This window comes from Halichondria panicea, chromosome 1, assembly GCF_963675165.1.
Source record: "Halichondria panicea chromosome 1, odHalPani1.1, whole genome shotgun sequence".
Taxonomy (NCBI): Eukaryota; Metazoa; Porifera; class Demospongiae; order Suberitida; family Halichondriidae; genus Halichondria; species Halichondria panicea.
Window position 1 is genome coordinate 7,221,429 of NC_087377.1, and position 21,003 is coordinate 7,242,431.

Sequence of the window (21,003 nt, forward strand, 5' to 3'; positions counted from 1 at the left end):
ACTATAATAGGTCTAGTACACATTTTTATTGACATCACTACCGGAGGGGTACCTTTGATAGCAAATATATATCATTAAGGTGTAAATATTATTGTGTGTGTGTTTCAGTTGTCCCATTCAGGTGAAGTACGTACAATGCACAATACGTGTAAATCAAACCAAGCACATTTGATCATATACAGTTACAGTTACTTCTAATACCAGGGCCACTAACAATTAATGGTATTTCACACGCAAAGCTATTGGTGGGTGTAGTTTCCTGGCATTGAACCGTGAATACTAAAAGTTAAACCCATGAAAATTTTTGCTGAGAGCTCTGTAGCCATGCAAATAGTGAAAATGTGCACCGGTGAAAATTTCCCGCTATACAGTATACAAATTAATGTGTGGGATAAAAATTAATGTGGAAATTTGTCAGTTAACGTTAACATAATTTGCACGACTTGTTTTTCCCTGAGGCAACACATCCTCGTACTCATGAACTGGCTCAATACTTTCATACTCTCCCTCTGTTGCTGCCGGGGCTTGTGAGTCATCGATCCTTTGTCCCCGTGGTTTCTTTGTCTGCTCATAAGCAATGTTCCTCGTCAGTACTGGAGCATAAGCTTTGTTGGGCTGCTCAATTCCTGCAAATGTTGATGACCAATCCACTATTCCATCTGACTCCGGAATCTCAACTGTGTTGAGAAGAAGTAACATAAAAATTTTTTTAACTAATTGATATCACCTCTTTGTCTCTTCACAATAACCACGGCTACAACAATAGCTACGGTGACTATCAGGAGAAGCAGTACCACGACCACGGTTATGATACCTTTATAACAGACAAAATACAATGTACACATGCAGCCAGCCATAAATTTCCACCATTCACCTGCTATTAGTACTATCATGGGCGATGGAACTGGAGATCCAGTAGTATCAGGAGGTGATTGTGTAGGAACAGCTAGAGTGCATACAATTCTGAACTGAAACTAACTCTGGGCTTACTAGTTGGTAGCTCCACTTGACTAATGAAGGATACCTTCCCATCAAAGATGGTCTCACCAGAATCACTGTTCCAAGTGTACACTACCACATAAACATCGGAAGTGGCATTAAGAGTGACAGTGGTTCTGTCATTAGGTGGTTCAATAAAACCAATCATCACCATCGGATCAAGAGAGGTTGGAGAGGTTTTAGATTGAAACAACGCTAGACAACTCTGGCCAGTGGTAGTGCAGGTCACTTCAGCACTTCCATTTGATAGTTTAGTGACAGTGATGCCCTCAGAATTAGGTGGAGAATTTGGTTCACTGGAAGATTCTGAGGAAATGGTAACCAAAAATAAATTACTACAAAAGAAGGTACATGTACAAGATTGACACACTGGTCGACTCACCATTACTCAAAAACATAGTTTCATCGTCAGCCGCCACAGACATGGGAATTCTTGGTACACTCATATTGTTGTTCTCAAGGTCAAATGCAACCACACTGTAATTTCCACTAACAGCCACCGGGATAGTAAAATGGTCACTTATATTCCATCGAATTGGCAGCAGCCTTATGCTTTCTAAGCCCAATGAGTTGTCAGGCAATACACCTATCACACAGACAAGAGCTCCGGGAGAGATGGTACCTTCAACATACTCAATGCTCGCACAGTTTCCTTCAGGGCAAACGTCCACACTCAAATCTTGAACATCAGTTGTTCCTATGGAAAATGTTGTAAATATTAAATACAGTAGAACTTCAATTATCCGGACACTTTGGTTCCAGAGGCAGACCAGATAACTTAATATGCTAGATAATCGAATGGATAAACCACCATGTCTTGATGATAAACAGCAGTGTCTGTGGCGCAAACAGGGTTTCATCTAGGATTAAAAGTTTGGGGGGGGGGAAGGTTTACGCACGCCGCAAAATGTTTGGCTACTCCCACATGTGTTGATCACACCCCTTATAGCATTACAGTAGATCTATTTACATATTGCACATCATAGACAGTACTAATGTGATGTCATTATTATACACAAATTTTGGGGGAGAAGATGAGTATTTGGGGGGGGGGTGAACCCCCCACTAGATGAAACTCTGGCAAAAAATAAATATGCCTGTGTCCACGGTAACAGCAGGTAATTGCACATGCGCATTAAGGAACACGCCCATTTTCAGAAAAAATTGCCAAGCCGGATAATCGAGGTTTCAGATAATAGAGGGCCGGATAATTGAGGTTCTACTGTAACTACTACTGAATAACACGACTTACTGATTAGCATGTCCTTGAATATGAGGCGCACACCCATGATTGAAGTAAATGTCACAGATATGTTGATTATCCGGTCAGTGGGAAGCGAGACACTTATCATTTGAGGGTCTTCGATGGTTTTATGGATGGGTTCTGATATGTCAGAGTTCACTTGGTAGGAGGTGAAGCTGGTACAGTTGGGTACCTGAGAGGTGAGCTGAATAAGTGTGTCTTACAGTCAATACGTCTCTTACCATACCACCGAGATGTACTATTTTCCTCAACACATTTCTTCCCTGACTAATACGGGGAGCGACATTGTTATTGTCTGTGGTAATTGCCAACCTTAAAATACGTTTAAAAAACATTCACAGTACCTGTTACTCGTGTAAAGAACCCAGTGACTGGTTCACTGGACCTTCCTTCCATTCCTGACTCACTAGTAATTGGAGTTACAGTGAAGGAGAATATATCACAGACAGTGTGGTTCTTAAGTTGTTTATAATTAAACTGCACTTGATTTTGAATCCCATTCAGAGGAGAAAGTGCAACCATCTCATTGGTGACAAGAGGCACCAGGGAGATGTCCACACGGTAGGCGAGGTTATTTATAGTGAAATTATTCATTACGGAGACGGTAATTTTGGTTTCACCATTCAACACCTCAAGAATTACAGGCTCTGAAAAAATAAGCATAGCAACTCAAGGTATACTTTCTACAAATACACCACTCACCAACTATCAATGTTGCATTTCTTGAGAACACTACACCACTCAGTGAAACTGCTGCACACTGAACGACACTGTTGTTGAACTGTGAACTGGCTGGGACGATCAGTACAGAGGGACGACCTTCACTTCCTTCAACTACTCTGATTTCAGATGTAAGGCTTGTAGACCCTATGCCATTCACAAACCAAAGATGACCTAGTGCTCCAGGAGACAGGCACTCAAACTCTGCCAATAATCCCTCGGCATGTACCACTACCACTGACTCAGGCTCAATTGTAAACTGCTGGGCTGTGTACATGCACGATAATGTATAGTACTAGGAAGATGGAAAGGCCAATTGAATATAATGTACATCACTATAATTATACCTATATGATACGAACAAAAAATTAATAGTACTCTTCTAGTGTATGTTTCGAAATAGTACTCCTATTATTGCACAACAGACCTAATAATTTGATAATACAGTAAATGTTACGTCTATAACTATCGTCTTCTTCTAATTATATACAGCAACGCACAAATAGAACAAGGGGAAAAATCTAGTTTGGCGCTTATTGGAGTGGGACTTAGAGTTAATGTAAAGTACATGATAGTAGCTGGGCTATAAATGGATCAACTGTACGCGTTGTGTACGTATAGATAGCGTTGAACGATTTTAGGCCGCGTTCTAATAACCCGCCAATAACCCAGACTTTACTTGCCGCTCAATTAATTGGAGCGCTTTATGATGGCGCTGTAATTAGAAGAAATACGGTATTATCTACACTATGGGCCATCAGTCTGCCACATTCTTTCAATTACATCCACAATCTCAATTGTGGTAGCATTAGTCTATAAATAGCAAGAGTACCAATTATTAATAATATTGGGCCCAATTGCGATAAGAATTTCTGAATAGCAAAATAATCCCAAGACCATGCATACCGTAATACCACGATTTAAGGGGACACTTTTAAATAATTACGATTCCACAGGTCGCGTTTAAAAATTATGTTGGTATCCTGGTGTCGCATATTTAAAGGGACATCTTAATTGGATGTAACTTGATTTCAGGCCGCATAAAAAACATGTATTTTCTAGTGGGCTATAATCGAGGCTAGGGTACGTGTGTGGCTCTAATAATTTACCTCCGTTTAGGATGCGACATTAATTTTTTGTAATCGCTACTTTTAGATAGTCTTGCACCAGCCCCAATTAAAATTGTTATCGACCTCAGCGTTCAAATAATGGGGCTGGCTGAGCGAGACTGACTTTTAGAGGTCAGAAAATTGCCTGAGCTCGAGGCTGAGGGTGTCGCATAATTATTATATATTTGGAGCGAGGTGGTCTTACGGTAGCTACTTACTTACATACCTTTTACAGCTATGGTGAATGTCCCCACAAACAGAAGGAATGTCAAACTAGTGTAATCATCCATCAAAGCATAGGTGTGCCAAGCTGGCTATGTAGTAGAAAATAAATCATAGATCTATAGTATGACTATAGGGCACTAACCGTTAGAGAGAGGACGTGTGCATTCTAATCACGTGCACTGTAAACCGCGTGGACGTGCGCCTGTCCAGAAAGCCAGAAATCGGAAAAAGCGGAAGTGAAGGGTAAATGAGTGGGCGTAGCAGGGCAATGCATTCCAAGGTTAACCCTTGACTTTGTAGAAAGCTGGCCAGCCTAGTTTTAAGAGTCAGGTAAGTAGACTCTTCATTGTCTGCAGTATAGACTCGATATAGCTAGCTACTTGCACATGTCTGCAGTAGACTCTAGCTAGCTACATGCACAATGACTGAATTAATTATGTCTGTACACTGAGCTAGATTTAGTATGAATTTAACATTATCATTTTTTAAGGTGTGTTCAGTAATTCAGCCAGTCACCTAACTCCTACTTATACTCCCCAATTTATTGTCCTGAGGTTATTTGCAATTGGCTCTACTGAAACACGCCGGGCCACTTTTCTGACTTTCTGAGAGCCATGATTCGAGAACGGGAACTGGAATAATTATGTTCAATCCTGGTCTATATATATAGACAAGCAAGTATCAGCCAATAAGTTATGTTGAAATACTCAAGTTACTTTAATCGACTGGAACTTGCTGAGAAACTTTTCTGACTTTCCGAGAGCAGTGATTCGTTAACGGGAACCCTGAAAAATAATAATATTCAGTGCTGGTCTAGACATGCATGCATGCAGATATCAGCCAGTATGTTGATATATATACTCTTCTGAGGTTACTTTAATCGACTGGAACTTGCTGAGCAACTTTTCTGACTTTCCGAGAGCTGACTGTGATTCGTTAACGGGAACCCAGAAAAATAATATATTCATGCAGTGCTGATCTAGACATGCATGCAGATATATCAGCCAGTATGTTCATTGTTGATATAATTATACTCAAGTTTCCATTCTGAGGTTACTTTAATCGACTGGAACTTGCTGAGCAACTTTTCTGACTTTCCGAGAGCTGTGGTTCGTTAACGGGAACCCTGAAAAATAATATATTCAGTAGTGGATAGGAGAGCTAGAAACCAGGGATACAAAACCGTAGCGCAGTCCTCCATGTAATTATTTGCGAGCGCAGTTAATTACACGGAGTGCTTCACCGGATGTCAGTCCTTTTACATAGGGCGTGGGCGGTCGTTTCCAATCCCTTTCTTTTGTATCCCTGCTTTAGCCAATAAATAATTATATCAACACGAGGTTCTCACAAAGTACAAAAGATAATGTAATGCTAAATATCGTGACAATACCCTCACCCATACAAAAAAACTGACCTAATACCCACACTATAATGATATTTACTGTACCAACATCAATATTGAGCCATTGAATTTTCTGAAGGTATGAGTATGGTCCCTGTCAGTGTGTGCGTGGGTACGATTAATTTTCTGATAGGTGATATATATCTTCCTGTTGTGAGTATGTGTGGCATAGGTATGATTTGCTGAGGGTATAGTTTTCTTGTGTGAGCAGAAATTCTGAGGGCACCATTATCTGTGGGTCACTTTCTGCACTGTCAGCATTTTTGGGTCCAGTTTTGGTATAGCCTCGAATCCAGGCCGATTAAAACGGCCTGGTATCTATTAGCCTCGAACCAGGCCCAACGTAAAATTGGGCCTGGTTCGAGGCCAATTTTATATTGGGCCTGGTTCGAGGCTAGGTATCTATTGCAGGTGTAATTAATCATAGGCGTGGTCCATACACGCCCATGTACTATCTAAAATGTATATGAAGCTTTATACCAGCTTTATAGCCTAGCTAGCTAGCTGTGGCCCTCTATGGTTGTCGAGAAGGCTTGCACACTAATCTGAAACCAGAAGAGGCTCTCATCTACCTCTATGATGGTTGGATGGTCGTGATTTATTGAACTGTACAAATGAGAGCTTCTTCTGGCTTCAGACTAGTGTGCAAGCCTTCTTGACAACACCATAGAGGGCCACAGCTAGCCAGCAAGTCTTCTCGACAACGCAATAGAGAGCATAAGCCTGTAAATAATCAGAATTCACTCTTACTTAACCGTTCAAACTGTTATTATTTTCGTTATACTACAGGATTCAATTAGATTGACTCTTGTTCATCTTTCATTCATTTCTCACAACATGTGTCTGATCATGTGATTACAATACTGATGACATAATGTGTAGTGACACAATAACTAGTAAGATAACATAATTTCCAACACACTCCCCCCGTTGACCAAACATGGTCAACAATCGGGATAACATAATCATAAGTTCAGTTCATTAAGTTCAATCGTCTTCCAGTTCATACATACAAGCCTTCCTGCGTTCATCAGCTTTTTGGGCTGCAACGCGTGTTGTTCTTTGTCGAGTTTCCACAGGATCTTCCGTGACCACATCAGCTTCTTGTTCGGTGTCAGGTTCCTCGGCATCGTTAGTCGGCATCTCTGATCCATTGGGACATCTCACTTCTAAGGGGTATAGTAGTTGGATCGGTCGATGCAGCAGAGTCTGTTGGCGACCTCTCGTGGCCATCTTGACTGTGGCACCCCTGAATTGTCCATCTCGACCCTTCATGAGTTCCTGTATCCTCCCGAGCTTCCAAAGTTCACGGGGTAGGTGTTCGTTGTGTACGATCACGATATCTCCAATCGACAGGTTGTGGTCTCCAGTATTGGCAATTTTCTTCGCAGAATGGTAATGGGCTACCCTTAGTTCTGCTAAATACTCGGTTCTCCATCTATTCCAAAAGTGATTCAATGTACTGCTGAGATGCTTAACGCGTTTCGCAAGTTGTGTAGCATTGATTGAGAACTCTTCATCCTCGGTAGAATCACATAGATATCCAATGTGGTCGGGTAAGTTTAGAATTCGACGTCCCACAATTAAATGAGAAGGAGTGAGTGCTTCCTCCAAATCGTTGGCCGAGATGTATGACAATGGTCTTGAGTTAATAACGGCTTCGATTTCCGTGACTGCAGTGAGGAGTTCATCTTGCGAGAGGTGGGCTCTCCCTATCACTTTTCGTAGGCAACGTTTTGTCGATTTGACCATTCTCTCGAAGACAACTCCCCACCATGGTGCGCGTTCAACGTTGAACACCCATTCGCAGCTTAGTTCCGCTAAGTGTTCCTTGACAGTACCGTCCTGGAAAATAGCCTTCATATACTTGGCTGCTGCTTTGAACGTTTTTCCGTTGTCAGACAAGAACTTTCGGGGTAAATCTCTTCTGGATGCAAATCTCTTCAAACATCTTAAGAACGTTAACGTGGATTGGTTTGAGACGATGTCCAGATGTACAGCTCGAGTGACTAAGCACGTAAACAGACAGATCCATACTTTGTCGGGTGTAACCGAACCACGGATGCTCAAAGGGCCAGCAAAGTCGACACCAGTGTACGAAAAGGCTGGATCTTCCTTCACTCTGAACGTGGGTAAAGGTGGTGGTGGTGGAGTCTTGAAGGGTGCTCCTTCGAATCTTCTGCACAGAACACATCGGTGAATGATGCACTTCGTTAGACTTCTCCCTTTCGGTATCCAGAAACTTCTCCTGGTCTCAGTCAGTGTTTCCTTCACTCCGTTATGGCAAACCCGCTCATGGGCTCTTCTCACAATCAGTTTAGTCAGAGGATGGGTTCTGGGTAGGAGTATTGGGTGCCTGGTAGCATACGGGATTTCTGTATTGGAGAGTCTTCCTCCACAACGCCATATTCCTTTCTCGTCTTTGAAGAGGTTTAGCTGTTTCTCCTGAGCCTTGAAGTTTTTCTCTTGGACCAACTGTCGCTGTGCGGTCGTTATCCACAATCCTTCCGCATGGGCTAGCTCTTCTGGGGTCAGGTTGGCTGAGATGTCAATGTAACTCCTCTTGAATACTCCAACTGCTCTCAGGACTTGGGCCGTTACTCTCAACAGTCTTGACAATGTACCAAAACTCTCGCAGTCCAACAACTCACTTATGCTGCCCTCGGAGTCAGTCGCTACAAGGTTGAGCGATCTCAGGGCACTTGTCTTCAGTTCTGCAGAACATTCTTCTGGCATCAGATGCGTTTTCGCTTCTCCGCAAGGTGTGTTGTCTGCATCCAGCCACTCAGGACCTCTTCGCCACAGCTGATTCACTGACAATTCCAATGGTGGAAGTCCTCTCGAAGGTAGGTCGGCAGGATTAGATATTCCTGGGCAGTGTCTCCAGTGATTGGGGTGGACGTTTTTCCGAATCTCATTAACCCTGTTTTGTACGAAGGGTTTCCACTCTTTGCTAATGCCACGAATCCAATAGAGTGCAACTTGTGAATCCGTGAAACACGAAATCTCTAATTGAGATAGGGTTGGCTGGAGACTGTCTGAGACTGCTACAATCAGTTTGGAAAGAAGGAAGGCTGAGAGGAGCTCCAAGCGTGGTATAGTCTGAGCTTGAAGTGGTGCAACTCTCGTCTTGGAAACGACAAAGTGGACGGTCGTGGTGGCCTCTGTCCTCAGCACCAAATAGACCACTGCAGCGTAGGCTCTTGTCGATGCATCACAAAATCCGTATAGAGTCATGGAGAGTGGAGTACCATTAACATTGTGGAAGTAGCTTCTGGGCATCGAGACCAGACCACCTTCCCCGAGATCGGCCACCAAGTCCTTCCATTCTTGCATCAATTCCTCTGGTAAGGTACTGTCCCACTCAACTTTGTTCTGGCATAGCTTCTGGAACAGGATCTTGAACTTGATAGTAACAGGTGCTAGAAATCCCAATGGGTCGTAAAACTTCCCAATCAGGCTAACAACGTTCCGTTTGGTTGGTCGCAGACTTGTCGCGAGTTGAGCCAACTCCGAGACGTCAAAAATGAGGCAATCGGCAGTGGGGTTCCAGAGTACTCCTAGAATCTTGTTCTCTTCGACTCCTTCAGTGGGTGAACATCCGAGCGTAGCTTGGCATACGTCTCGTCCTTATTCTCTTCAGTGGGTGAACATCCGAGCGTAGCCTTGGCATACGTCTCGTCCAGGCAGCTTTCTTGGGGTTGGGATTTTGTTGGTTGGATACCTTCTGCACAGTCAATACGTTGCTGTAGCTCTCTTGAGTTGGTCAGGAATTTCCTGTGGTTGAATCCTCCGTGACGAAACATATCCTTAGCTTGGACGTATAGATCAAACGCTGCTTCTTCCGTTTCTGCACCTGTGACGATGTCGTCAACGTAAGTTGATTGGAGTAGGCGTCGAACGGTGCCCTCGTTGGATTCCAAGTAACCTTCCAAGTGAAACTTGATCGTGGCATTGAGTAGGAAGGGGCTTGAGGATACGCCAAACACAACTCTGGCAAATCGGAACACTTGTAACTCTGGATTGTCCTTGGTGATATCGTCTATCCAAATAAACCGCAGGACATCACGGTCACTGTCGTTAACTGCTATCATCAGAAACGCCTTTTCGACATCAGCTGTCAAGGCAATCGGATATGATCGGAATCGCAGCAATAAGTCGAGAATCAGTTGGTTGAACTTCGGACCTTTGTGCAAGCATTCATTCAGTGAGGGGCCGTCGGACTTGGCTGAAGCATCGTAAACAATGCGTAATTTCGTAGTAGTCTTGTCACTGCGCACGACGGCATGGTGAGGCAGGTAGTGTACCCGTTCCGGGTCCTTGCCTCCGATTTGGACAGTCTCGATGACTCCCTTTTCCAGTTGCTCCTTGATAGTGCGGTCGTACCGTTCCAATATTGCTGGATTCTGCCAGAGTCGGCATAGCATTCCTCGCATTCGTTTGAGGCTTAGTTGGTAGTTGTCCGGTAGAGGATCGTGGAACTCCTTCCATGGGAGCGACACCTTGTACCGTCCCTCGTGGAAGGTGATGTCGCTAGCAAATTCATCGTACAGGGTCTTTTCTTCCTTGTTTATGCCTAACGACTCGAGCTCCCAGAATGATCGTAACTGCTCGTCCAGCGCCGTGGACTCAAGTTCCTGGGTTTCGGCTCTGAGTACATGTGTGGTCGTCAGATTCATCGAGCATTGGGCTTGGTCTTTTGCTGGTGTAGGGCCAGACAGTACCCATCCTAATTTGGTGTGAATGGCGGTAGGTCCACTTCACTCCTACATACACTTCCCGTTACTAGGTCCCAGTAATAATCGGAGCCGATAAGGACATCAACCTCTAGACTGGACCTCCCATCGGAATAATCGGCAAAATCTAGTCCCATAAATTGTTGGGTATTCTCAAAACAAGTAGTAATGTGCTGACCAACTAAGGGTCCACATATGGTTGGGACAACATACAGTGACAACGACATGGGTGGATATCCTTTCAAGCACATTCCCACATTCACAATCGTACATACCTTCGCTTGTTCTCGGTTGGATCCAAAGGTAGCAATGGAGAGAAGTTGTTCTCCACTAGGCTCCAATGCCAGCAGATTCTTGGCTCGTTCAGTGATGTAGGACTTCTGGCTGCCGCTGTCGAATAAGAGTCGAACTTCAATCGAGGTCTCCGATTTCGCAGGGTTGTGCACGATACTACGAGCGGTCTGTAATAGGATGGCATTTCCTTTGTCAGAGCATAAAGCGTTGTTGGCCAAAGTAGGTGTGTACGGGGTTGCATCGGGACTCAGCGTTGTTTCAGGTTGTACTGTGTGGGGTCGAGGATTCAGCTCAGCGACTTCTCGTTCACAAATTGACGTGTGATGCCGTCCCTTGCATTTTAGGCACTTGCTTGTGGATCGACAATTGCGGCCCATGTGGCCCTTGCGTAAGCAGTTGAAGCAACGACCACTATCTCTCAAAGTTTGTTTGCGAGCGGTGAGGCTGATTACAGTCTTGCAGTCGGTCGACGGGTGGGATTGCTGGCAGTAGCTACAACTTACTCCAGCTCTTGGTTCCTGCGCCCTTGACAATAGGGCAGAGGAAGTTTGACGGCCTCGATCTTGATTTCGGCGTGGTGGTGTATGGAAGGAGTTGGAGTTGGAGTTGGAAGCTCTCTCTCTAGCGACCAGTTCTTCTTCGAAGGGTTTAAGTAAGCTATCCATGTTCAAATCTGTGGATGTGACCTTACGGCTGACAATGAGACGTAGATCGGTAGGTAGCTTGGTTAGCAGCACAGAGGAGAGCATAGCCCCATACGATTCTGATTCCACTCCTAGGGACTTCAAACTTCTCATGTGTGATTCGGTGCTGTCGTAGAGTCGTCGCAGATCCTTCAGGTTCTGGTCTGATGTCACAGCCTCCACCGTCAACAGTGTCTCCATATGCTTCGAGATTATCAGTTGTTTATTGCCAAACCTTTTCTGCAGGATCTCAATCGCTTCTTGATAGTTAACGGACGACAGGGTGAGTCCGGAAATGGCATCATACGCAGTTCGTTCCACCAGGGACCTCAGATAATTGAACTTGTCCGTGTCTGTTAGCCCATCGTTATTGTGAATAGCGGACTCATATGAGTCCCAAAAGGTTGGCCATTTCATCAGGTCACCATTAAAGTGTGGAAGTGTTAGTTTGGGCAGTTGAACTCTCGCCCCTCGTTCAGGACCTCGAGTGGCCGTAGGTGGGACAATCCCTGGTGCTGTAGCAGTAGGTTCAGCTCTTTTGATTCGTGTCAAGGCTTCATATATTCGCTCCCGATAGTCATCGGCTTGTTGGATTTCATCATCAAGGGTTTCCTCTGGGGTAAGTTCAATAATCTCAGTATCTAATCCCTTTAGTGTTTCCAACTTTTGTTCGAGGGTCTGCTGAAGTAGAGACAGTCGATCTGGGTTTGGGGATGTTTCTCCAAGAGCAACAGCCAGTTGACCCAGAGTCCGCGTGGCCGACGCCTTGTGGCCAGCGCGTATTCTTCTCTTCCTTGTTGAGACTTCTGCGTCGGTCATTGCACACTTATGTGCGCAGACAGTAGAGTAATCCGTTGAGTAGTCTTCGCAACTTGTTCTTGCACACTTTCGTGGGCACCAATTAGGACAGTAGAGTGATCCGTTGAGTAGTCTTCGCAAACTTGCTTTTAGACTTCCGATTCCAATCCGGTTCGAAGGACCATGTAAATAATCAGAATTCACTCTTACTTAACCGTTCAAACTGTTATTATTTTCGTTATACTACAGGATTCAATTAGATTGACTCTTGTTCATCTTTCATTCATTTCTCACAACATGTGTCTGATCATGTGATTACAATACTGATGACATAATGTGTAGTGACACAATAACTAGTAAGATAACATAATTTCCAACAAGCCACAGCTTCACAGGAGACAAGTATTTGTTAAAATTAATACGGAAACAAACTAGTAAACAAACTAGTTTACGGTATAGTTTTACAAAGGTTTACTAAAGTATATTGAGTCACCATCGACTATCGTCTGAGATGTATAATTCTTGAACGCTCTTATGAATATTGGGGGGCGAAGCCATTCGTACTGCACAATCCAATCTCTTCTGCACAAACAAAGATTCCGTCATCACAAAGACAATAATATTAAACGCCGATAAAATTACACTCACTGTTGCAAGTATTGATGAGTGATATGCCCAAGTGTCCAGCCAAGTACCAAGCATGAACATCATAGCCACAAACGATTGCTACTATGACTATGATGGCAATGATTAAGCCAGCCAGAACAAACATATTCATTTCTAATATCTGGTGTTGATTGACTTGCCAGAAATTTTTGAGGCTGGAGTTGCAACACTTTCTCCGCTGATAGACAGACGATGGCAGAACCAAAAGTCACAAGACCAAGCATGCAATTGCGCAACTCAATATGTACCGTATCAGAGGCCGGATACAAGACAAAGTTTACCATGGGCGTTTAAACGAGATGGGCGTTTAATCAAGTAAATAATATGGCGCCGAACTGATTTCTTCGCTCTAATTTTGAGCTATTTATCCTGCAATTTGAACCTGGCCACCACTCTAACTGAAGCTCCATCTAAAGCTTGCTTAATTTTCTCTGTTTTATTTGTGTGGTATCTAGACTTTTACAGTGACCCTACAATAGCTCGATCTTGTAGATTATCTCTCTCTCTGCAGTTATTCTGGTTATTGTGGTCATTGTTTTCATTGTGATAATTCTCATCGTTATTGTGTGCTTGGTACAGAAAGGCAAACGAGGGAGCAAGGTGTTGCATTCCAGCTACAATCATTGTCAATTAGAAAGATAATATACATGATGATGTACGGTATGTTAGTCTAAGAATGTGCTGATCTGTTTCACTACCGTATAGCGGGTAATTTTCGTGGGCAAGCTGACCTCCACGAAATTTTAACATAGGCGTGGCTTACCGGAACGTAGGAATGCAGCGCGGCCACAAGACTAAACGAATCATAAAAACCACCGATTTTCGAGTTGAACGAAGTTTTTACCCCACGAAAATTACCCGCTATACAGTACTATGTGATAAGCATATTATATTACCATGAATTCACAATGGTACTATACTCCCATAGTACATTTTAGAGAGGTGGTAGGTTATAATTTGTATTATCTGTTTAGCAACAGTTTGTATTGAAATCACATTCGTGAACTTTACTACTTTATACAGTGATTCTCAGGGAATATCAACAAACACAGCTTCCCATGAATTGGTGAGTGATTGCATCACCTGTGTGTATGTGTAGGGTTATTCAAACTCCCTGAATTTGCATTGTGTGCCTTGCCGAGTTGCAACACATGCTCTGCATGTGTTTTGACAGTATTGTAATAGCTATAGGTGGTTTTAAGCTACATTTGTAATAGTACCTACTGTGTGTTTTGGCTTTCTATTCTTAGGTACAACATCCTGTATTTGCCCAATTAACCCAAAACCCGTGTACACATCCTGTATGTGGGTCACCTGTATCGATCACTGTCATTATGTATGGCATGGTGACAGTTTCTTGCTGGTACTGATAAGTTATCTGTTTACATAATTATCTCGCCACTTGGAATATAGTTAGGGGCGTGCTTTAGAGAAAAAGTGGGCCACTTTCGCGTACATGTACTTTATAACTCAGGTCCTTCTCATGATTAATGTACACCCTAGCTGATTAAGTTGTTTACACTAACTGGCTACATGTAGTGCATATACCCTCTCCTAATCAGTAGTTCGGTGTTCCCACGGTACACATGCAGACCCAGTGTAGCGTACTGCTTTGTGGGGGCTGAGTTTTGAATTCACACATACCGTATAGCAGGTATATTTCGAGGGTATACATTTTCGCGGATGGACCTCTACAAAGGATTTTGCGGATTTTATTTTCGTGGTCTGAGTTCCAGCCTTTTGGCGCATGCGCACATCAACATGCAGCTGTACCTCCACACCGTTAGCCTCGAATCCAGGCCTAGCCTGAATGAATCAGTGAGGCACTATGTCCTCCACCTCTAGCAGAACGTTTGCTGTTCAGACCATGGTCAGGGGATACAGTAGACGTAGAGCAAGCTAGCTGGCTATACCGGTGTCCTTGTCTCTAGATTCCTTTTTCTTTCCTCTTATTGTCGATAGGTGTGGTCAATAATACTGAACACGCCTACTTTTATAATTTTCGTGGTACAGGCTCAATCCACGAAAACCGCGAACATTTATACCCTCGAAATATACCCGCTATACGGTAATTACACATGCATAATTATACAGTCGTGTTCTAATAATGATGTGTTGTCTACAGAACGTGAGTGCCATGCACTCGAAATGAAGTTATAGCACTCTACGATGTCGCCCGCCCTGCTCTGGAATGCATCACAGCTGACACTGACAATACACTTCCACCAGGTTATGACGTTGTGTGTAAAGAAAACATGTGTCTGGCAGTTGTACGTACGTAGCAGTGATTCTAGGTAAGTGAAAGAAGCAGGAAACCTTCTGCTTGAACAATTCATGACATTGTTTATAATACAACAGTGGGAAAGTACATGTACTAGTCTGTGTCACAATGTCCTCTAGCTGTACTGTACTGTACTGTACTGTTATGTCACGTACAATTTTAACATAAATTCATGTATTAATTGTGTGTCAGTGTAATTATAGAGACAGGAAGTAGCTAAAAATAACATATTCTGTGTACACATCAGTTACTGAATTAAATACATACATGTATATACCGTACTTGATTAAACTCCCATCTCGTTTAAACACCCAGGGTAAAAGCTCTGTCTTTGTCAATAAACGCCCATCTTAAATACGTACTTGGGCGTGGAGCTGAAGTAGCCACGTGGCACCAGTTGCAAGCATGGCAGCAAAGAATAGATACTGTTTATGATATAGATACCGACACACAGAGGGAGAAACACACCAACTTAAGATTGAGAGCTGAGAGCTGTGGCAGCAGCCAATAATAACTGCTACTGTGCAAGAATTTGAAGTAGACATACCGTATTACTAGAATATTTTGCGGGGGGGGGGTTGCAAATGAGCCAAATCAGCAGAAAATTTGACCCTTTGCAATCTAACTATTGCACTCTGGAAAGGATCGTGTGTGTAATAATTTAGGTTTTGCGATTTTATTGTTCAACCCTCGCAAAGTTCACATAATTATGTTTAATGCTCGCAAAACATTCTAGTAATACGGTAACAATAAACGCCCGTTTCAAATAAGCGCCCATCTCGTTTAAACGCCCTCTACAGATGTTGCTAGGAGATAAACGCAGTATACACACGGCTATTCAGTTAACACCCCACCCACTCCCACACAGCACCAGTACATGCTGGTAGAACACAAACCAGCCAGCAATGATGCCAAGGTGAAGGACTCATCCAAGGTCATCTACTCTGAGGTAGACAAGGACAAACTCGTACCAGTCGTCCCACCACCAGGTACTAGTGTGTATACAATGAATGCTCTGAAACAAACTTAATTGCATGGGACAGTATACAGTGGAGCCCCTGAATGATGACCTATTCAATCCTTCAACATTTGGCTAAGGTGTCAAGTAGAGTCCGTGTACTGTATATACATGTACACTGACTATTATATGTGGGAGAGTAAATTTTGGGGGTAGTGCTTACTTTATAGTAGTAGTTTGTTTCTATACATGCATACATGTACATATACGTTTCAGTTAATTCCCCAACCCAAGTGGAGACAGTTGACAGCTTCGTGTGTGTACATGTACTGTAGCACCAAAACTTTGCTGTTAGTTTTCGTAACTAGTTGGACTACTTTCATCATGAGAGGCCAGATATCTATGTACATGTACATATAATTATGTTATGCCTTGTCCTATAGTTGCCAAAACACAAGGGCAGTACATTCCTGTAGAGACCAAGCCAGCCAGAGTGCTACCGAGGTGATGGACTCAACCAAGATCATCTATGACGTGGTGGACAAGGAAAAACTGAAACCAGTCCACCTGAACGACCCACCTGGTACGTCACTGTTATCCACTCTGAATATACCCTTTGACCTAATTCCTACCTACCTACTTATTCTTTGGAAATGTTTGAGCGTCTTTATCCCAATGCTCATTCCCTTAATCCCACCTACTGACTAAACGGAAAATGAATCTCAAAACTAAACAAACCTATCGCCTCTCGTGCAACAATTACTTGAAATTATTGTTTAGGGTGTCTTATCAATATTCCCTACCATAATATTATGATTTCCTTTGGTACCCGATGTGTCTTGTTGACTTCTTGCATTAAGATTTCTTGGAGGAAATTTTTCTCTTATTTGTTTGATTGGAGTTCACTGTTAATTGGAGGACATTTTCCCTTATTTGGCCTTTATAATTCACTGTTCTAGTATGACCGGTAATTATGTGTAGTATGTGCATGAAACTAAGTCTCAACCGTCTCTCCTCTCCAGCTCTTCCACCACGACGCCCTGTCACCAACACTGAAGAGCTGCACACAGAGAAGACACTAGGTGTGTGGTTAGTGTACTTACGTGTGGTTAGTGGCCTCTAAAAGCATTTCGTTGCCCAATTTTCGCAGAATGAACTATATACTAAAGCCACGCTTTTAATATTTGCACATTATACCAATTAAAGAACAATTTTCGTGGACTTAATTTTCGTGTAGGATTGCTAACCCACGAAATCCGCGAAAATTTCGCGCTATACGGTATCTTCTAATTTATCGGACACTCTTCTAGGCAATTTTCGTTGTTCTAATACAACGGACACTTTGGTGGCTATATAGTATTACATTTTTCTTCTAACTATCCGGACAATACCCTGAAATTTAGTGGACATTCCAAACACCGTAGCTTTATATAGCCGGCCAGTAAGAGTGCTGCTGTTAGATAGCTTTGACGATTAGCTATAGTTTTAGATAGCTAGGGCAACTATACAACATTGGTTCCAGAGGCAGGCCGGATAACTGAATATGCATACCGGATAATCGAATAGATAAACCACGGCTTGATCCACCCATTTTATTGATAAACAGCAGTGCCACATGGTTGTCTGCGCATGCGCAGAAGATAAGCAGGCCTGTCTCCATAGTAACAGTTGCAACGCGCATGCGCATTTAAGGGACATGCCCATTTTCTGATTAAAAAGAAAATTGCCAAGCCGAATAATCAAATAGATAAACCATAAAATAATATGGAGGGCCGGATAATCGAGGTTCTACTGCATGTATTCAGTCGCACACTGTTCTATTAAATTTAGCTAGCAATTGCATACTTGTTCCGGACACTTCGCATGCTCTATAAAACAGACAATTTTCTTATTTTTTTGCTGTCAAAATTGGCAATAAATTATAACATAATTATGCGGCAATAGATTTTTGTGTATAGTACATAGCATATCCGATCTGTGGCTTCAGTTTTTGCGAATCAGTCAGATGACATTGCTTTTGCACGAACTATGATTGGTCATACCAATTTCGGTAATCAGAACATCGTTGGTTCGCATTTTACCAGTCCCCTTTCCTATGTAGATGTATAGGACTGGCCATGCAGCGAGTATACTAATACATTGTGGGACCAGCAGTAGCTCCAAGTTGCATGACTATAATTATATATAGCTGTATAAACGCTCGTTTTAGCATAGATTATAAAAACTTTCTTCTATATACTGTTTATCAGATTATGTACTCGATGTACTGTACTTGTGTTCATATATTTAATGCATACATGTAAAAGGTGGCAGTTTGTCTCTACGACATGTGTGCTAAATATTTCCTTGCATGTACGCATGCATGGTATACTGGAAATGTACAGAATTAATACATTGTTCGCTCGCTATATGCAGGTGCCGAGTTGCTCCAGTGCTCATCATCAGTGATAGTATAGTGTTTAACTGACACGCATACAGGGAGAATAACAACAACGCAACAAATCAATCAATAGTTGATGTATTGTAATTACAGCGCCACCATAATTACTTTTTAGTATATAACAAGTCGAACTGAAGAAACAATTTTTAGGGTCCTAAAAAACGCGAGCAGCTCATTTTTTCTGGCGCTTATAAAAAGGTGTTTTTGTGATGCCAATTAAGGCATGCATGCAGTTGTCTTCATTATGCGCATGCATTTATTTTCATTCAAATTGTGTACCTCTCCACTCCAAGGTGCAGGTTCAACATGTGGCAGTTACAGTGTACCGTATATCTTCTAATTTATCGGACAGCAAAAAATAATTATTTTGGAAATTGTCCGGGTATAATTGGAACAGATCATGCGAAGTGTCCGGAATAATTAGAACAAGCAAGCAGCTGCTGCGAGCTAGCTAAGTTAAAAAGAACAGTGTGCGACCGAATAGTTGCACTAGCTATCTAAAACTAGCTACTCAAAGCTATCTAACTGCAGCACTCTAAGTCTTACTTGCCGTCTATGAATGTAACTCCAAGATATTGTCCGGATATTTAGAACGAATGTAATATTAAAGCACTGGAGTGTCCGTTGTATTAGAACAGTGAAAATTGCCCAAAAGAGTGTCCGGGGTAATTAGAAGTGTCCGATAAATTAGAAGATATACGGTATCCAGTCTATATAGAGAGTAGAATACTAAAAATGTGTGAGTATAGTTGTACTTAAATGTAAATATCTTATGATTGGAACATTCTACCTACTGCTGATACCATTGTGCATGTAGGTGAATGAATAAGCTACAACATATCCAAAATTTGTTTCCATGACAACATAAGGTGGTGGGTTTGTGGTAATTAATAAAACAGTAAAACAATTGTTATACAGTATAGAACCTCGATTATCTGGCCCTCCATTATCCGGAACCTCGATTATCCGGCTTGGCAGTTTTTAGATTAAATAATTCAGAAAATGGGCGTGTCCCTCAAATGCGCATGCGCGGTACGCTGTTACCATGGAGACATATCTTCTGCGCATGCGCAGACAACCATGTGACACTGCTGTTTATCAATAAAGTGGGTGGATCAAGGCGTGGTATATCTATTCAATTATCTGGTATATTCACTTATCCAGCCTGCTTCTGGAACCAAGGTGTCCGGATAATCGAGGTTCTACTGTAGTGGGTAATCGGTTAGGGAGAGAAAAGGCCAACGGTTTCCGGCTAAGGTATGGGACTTTTTTACAATATCTATTGATTGTTTGGCTATCTTATGAAAGGTTCGATCAAGAGTGCATAAGAAGAGAAGAGTGTCGAACTACTGATACTTCTACACAAACACGTACTGTACACAAAGTAACATGACTCACACATGATAAAGTATTGTAAATTTACTAGTAATCTCCTAGTAAATGTTAACCGTGACGTTTTTAGGGGTGTGGTAATCGAACAATTCTAGCGAGTTGTTCGCGTTCAACGTTCAGAGCTTGTGGAGCTGCTCACTGGACACTGATAGGAGACGATCTCTTCACAAAAATCATCTAAATAGAGACAATAGTCGAGTTGATCCTCTTCACTGGCACTCTTTACTCACTATTAACAACTTCTGTGCGTTGCGTAATTATGTGCAAACGTCATCAATTGCGAGTTGCTCACGTGCGATTGACACGATGTCACGTTACTTTGTGCACAGTGTTTGTGCAGTAGTTCAACACTCTTCTCTTCTTATGATGTTGCTTAAAATTAATATCTACACATCCTCCACAGTGCTCAAAATTGCTAGTTTTTAGTGCCGTTTCGGTTAGGGAGAGATTTGAAAAAGGTCTTACGGCTAAGGTCCAAAAATTACACAGAGTAAGCTTGAATAAATTGTCTAACTTTTGATATGAAAAATTTGTCCAGAAATACTTTAGTTCCGGAGATAATTGATGTTAGACTCTACATACATTTTTACGATCGCCCCCATTATCACCTAAAATTATTTCTCACTATAACAATTTTTGGAAACTATTTTTGAAGCAGCTTATTCTTTTACCTATACAATGGTATCAGCGCAATTTCTTAGAAATGTTCCATTCTTGAGATACGTACAACTACTCACCTTTTGTTCTACTCTCTACACTGGATGCACTGTACGTATACCATGCATTACAATGTCTTGTTGCCCAGCGAGTGGGCAGATGGGCAGAGGATTGCACTGCATTGTATGGATTATATGCACTTGCACTGTGTGTAAATGCAGTAGATTTTGCGACTACTTTTGAAAGAAATCTACTTTTGAGACTTATGCCCCACCATCCCACCCAATAACTCATGTGGTCCCTTTTATAGGCTACTACAGTAGACTCTCGTTAATCCGGTCACCCTTGGGACCATGCAGCTTGGCCGGAATAGCGAGGT

The 21,003-nt window shown here is 42.4% G+C and overlaps 6 protein-coding genes across 10 annotated transcripts in view; 1 reads left to right on the forward strand and 5 right to left on the reverse strand.

Annotated features, from left to right (window-relative positions):
• LOC135339045 (uncharacterized) overlaps positions 1–21,003 on the forward strand; it is a 129,142-nt gene that overhangs the window by 92,858 nt on the left and 15,281 nt on the right. The window lies entirely within an intron of this gene.
• Positions 1–21,003, reverse strand: part of LOC135339062 (uncharacterized) — a 33,031-nt gene that overhangs the window by 6,243 nt on the left and 5,785 nt on the right. The window lies entirely within an intron of this gene.
• Positions 302–4,471, reverse strand: LOC135339586 (uncharacterized). Its single transcript, XM_064535738.1, has 9 exons — positions 4,319–4,471; positions 2,966–3,250; positions 2,608–2,910; positions 2,485–2,558; positions 2,252–2,435; positions 1,382–1,696; positions 875–1,305; positions 728–814; positions 302–677 (listed from the first exon to the last, which is right to left on the reverse strand). The coding sequence occupies exons 1-7, from the start codon at positions 4,380–4,382 to the stop codon at positions 947–949; spliced, it is 1,584 nt and encodes a 527-aa protein (XP_064391808.1). The 5' UTR covers positions 4,383–4,471; the 3' UTR covers positions 302–677; positions 728–814; positions 875–946.
• On the reverse strand, positions 6,521–9,055 carry LOC135338971 (uncharacterized). Its single transcript, XM_064535064.1, has one exon. The coding sequence runs from the start codon at positions 9,053–9,055 to the stop codon at positions 6,707–6,709; it is 2,349 nt and encodes a 782-aa protein (XP_064391134.1). The 3' UTR covers positions 6,521–6,706.
• LOC135339730 (uncharacterized) lies at positions 9,280–10,398 on the reverse strand. The gene has a single exon (XM_064535984.1). It carries the CDS (start codon positions 10,396–10,398, stop codon positions 9,280–9,282), a length of 1,119 nt encoding a protein of 372 aa, XP_064392054.1.
• Positions 10,439–13,114, reverse strand: LOC135339530 (uncharacterized). The gene is made up of 2 exons (XM_064535669.1): positions 12,879–13,114; positions 10,439–12,812 (listed from the first exon to the last, which is right to left on the reverse strand). The coding sequence occupies exon 2, from the start codon at positions 12,249–12,251 to the stop codon at positions 10,449–10,451; it is 1,803 nt and encodes a 600-aa protein (XP_064391739.1). The 5' UTR covers positions 12,252–12,812; positions 12,879–13,114; the 3' UTR covers positions 10,439–10,448.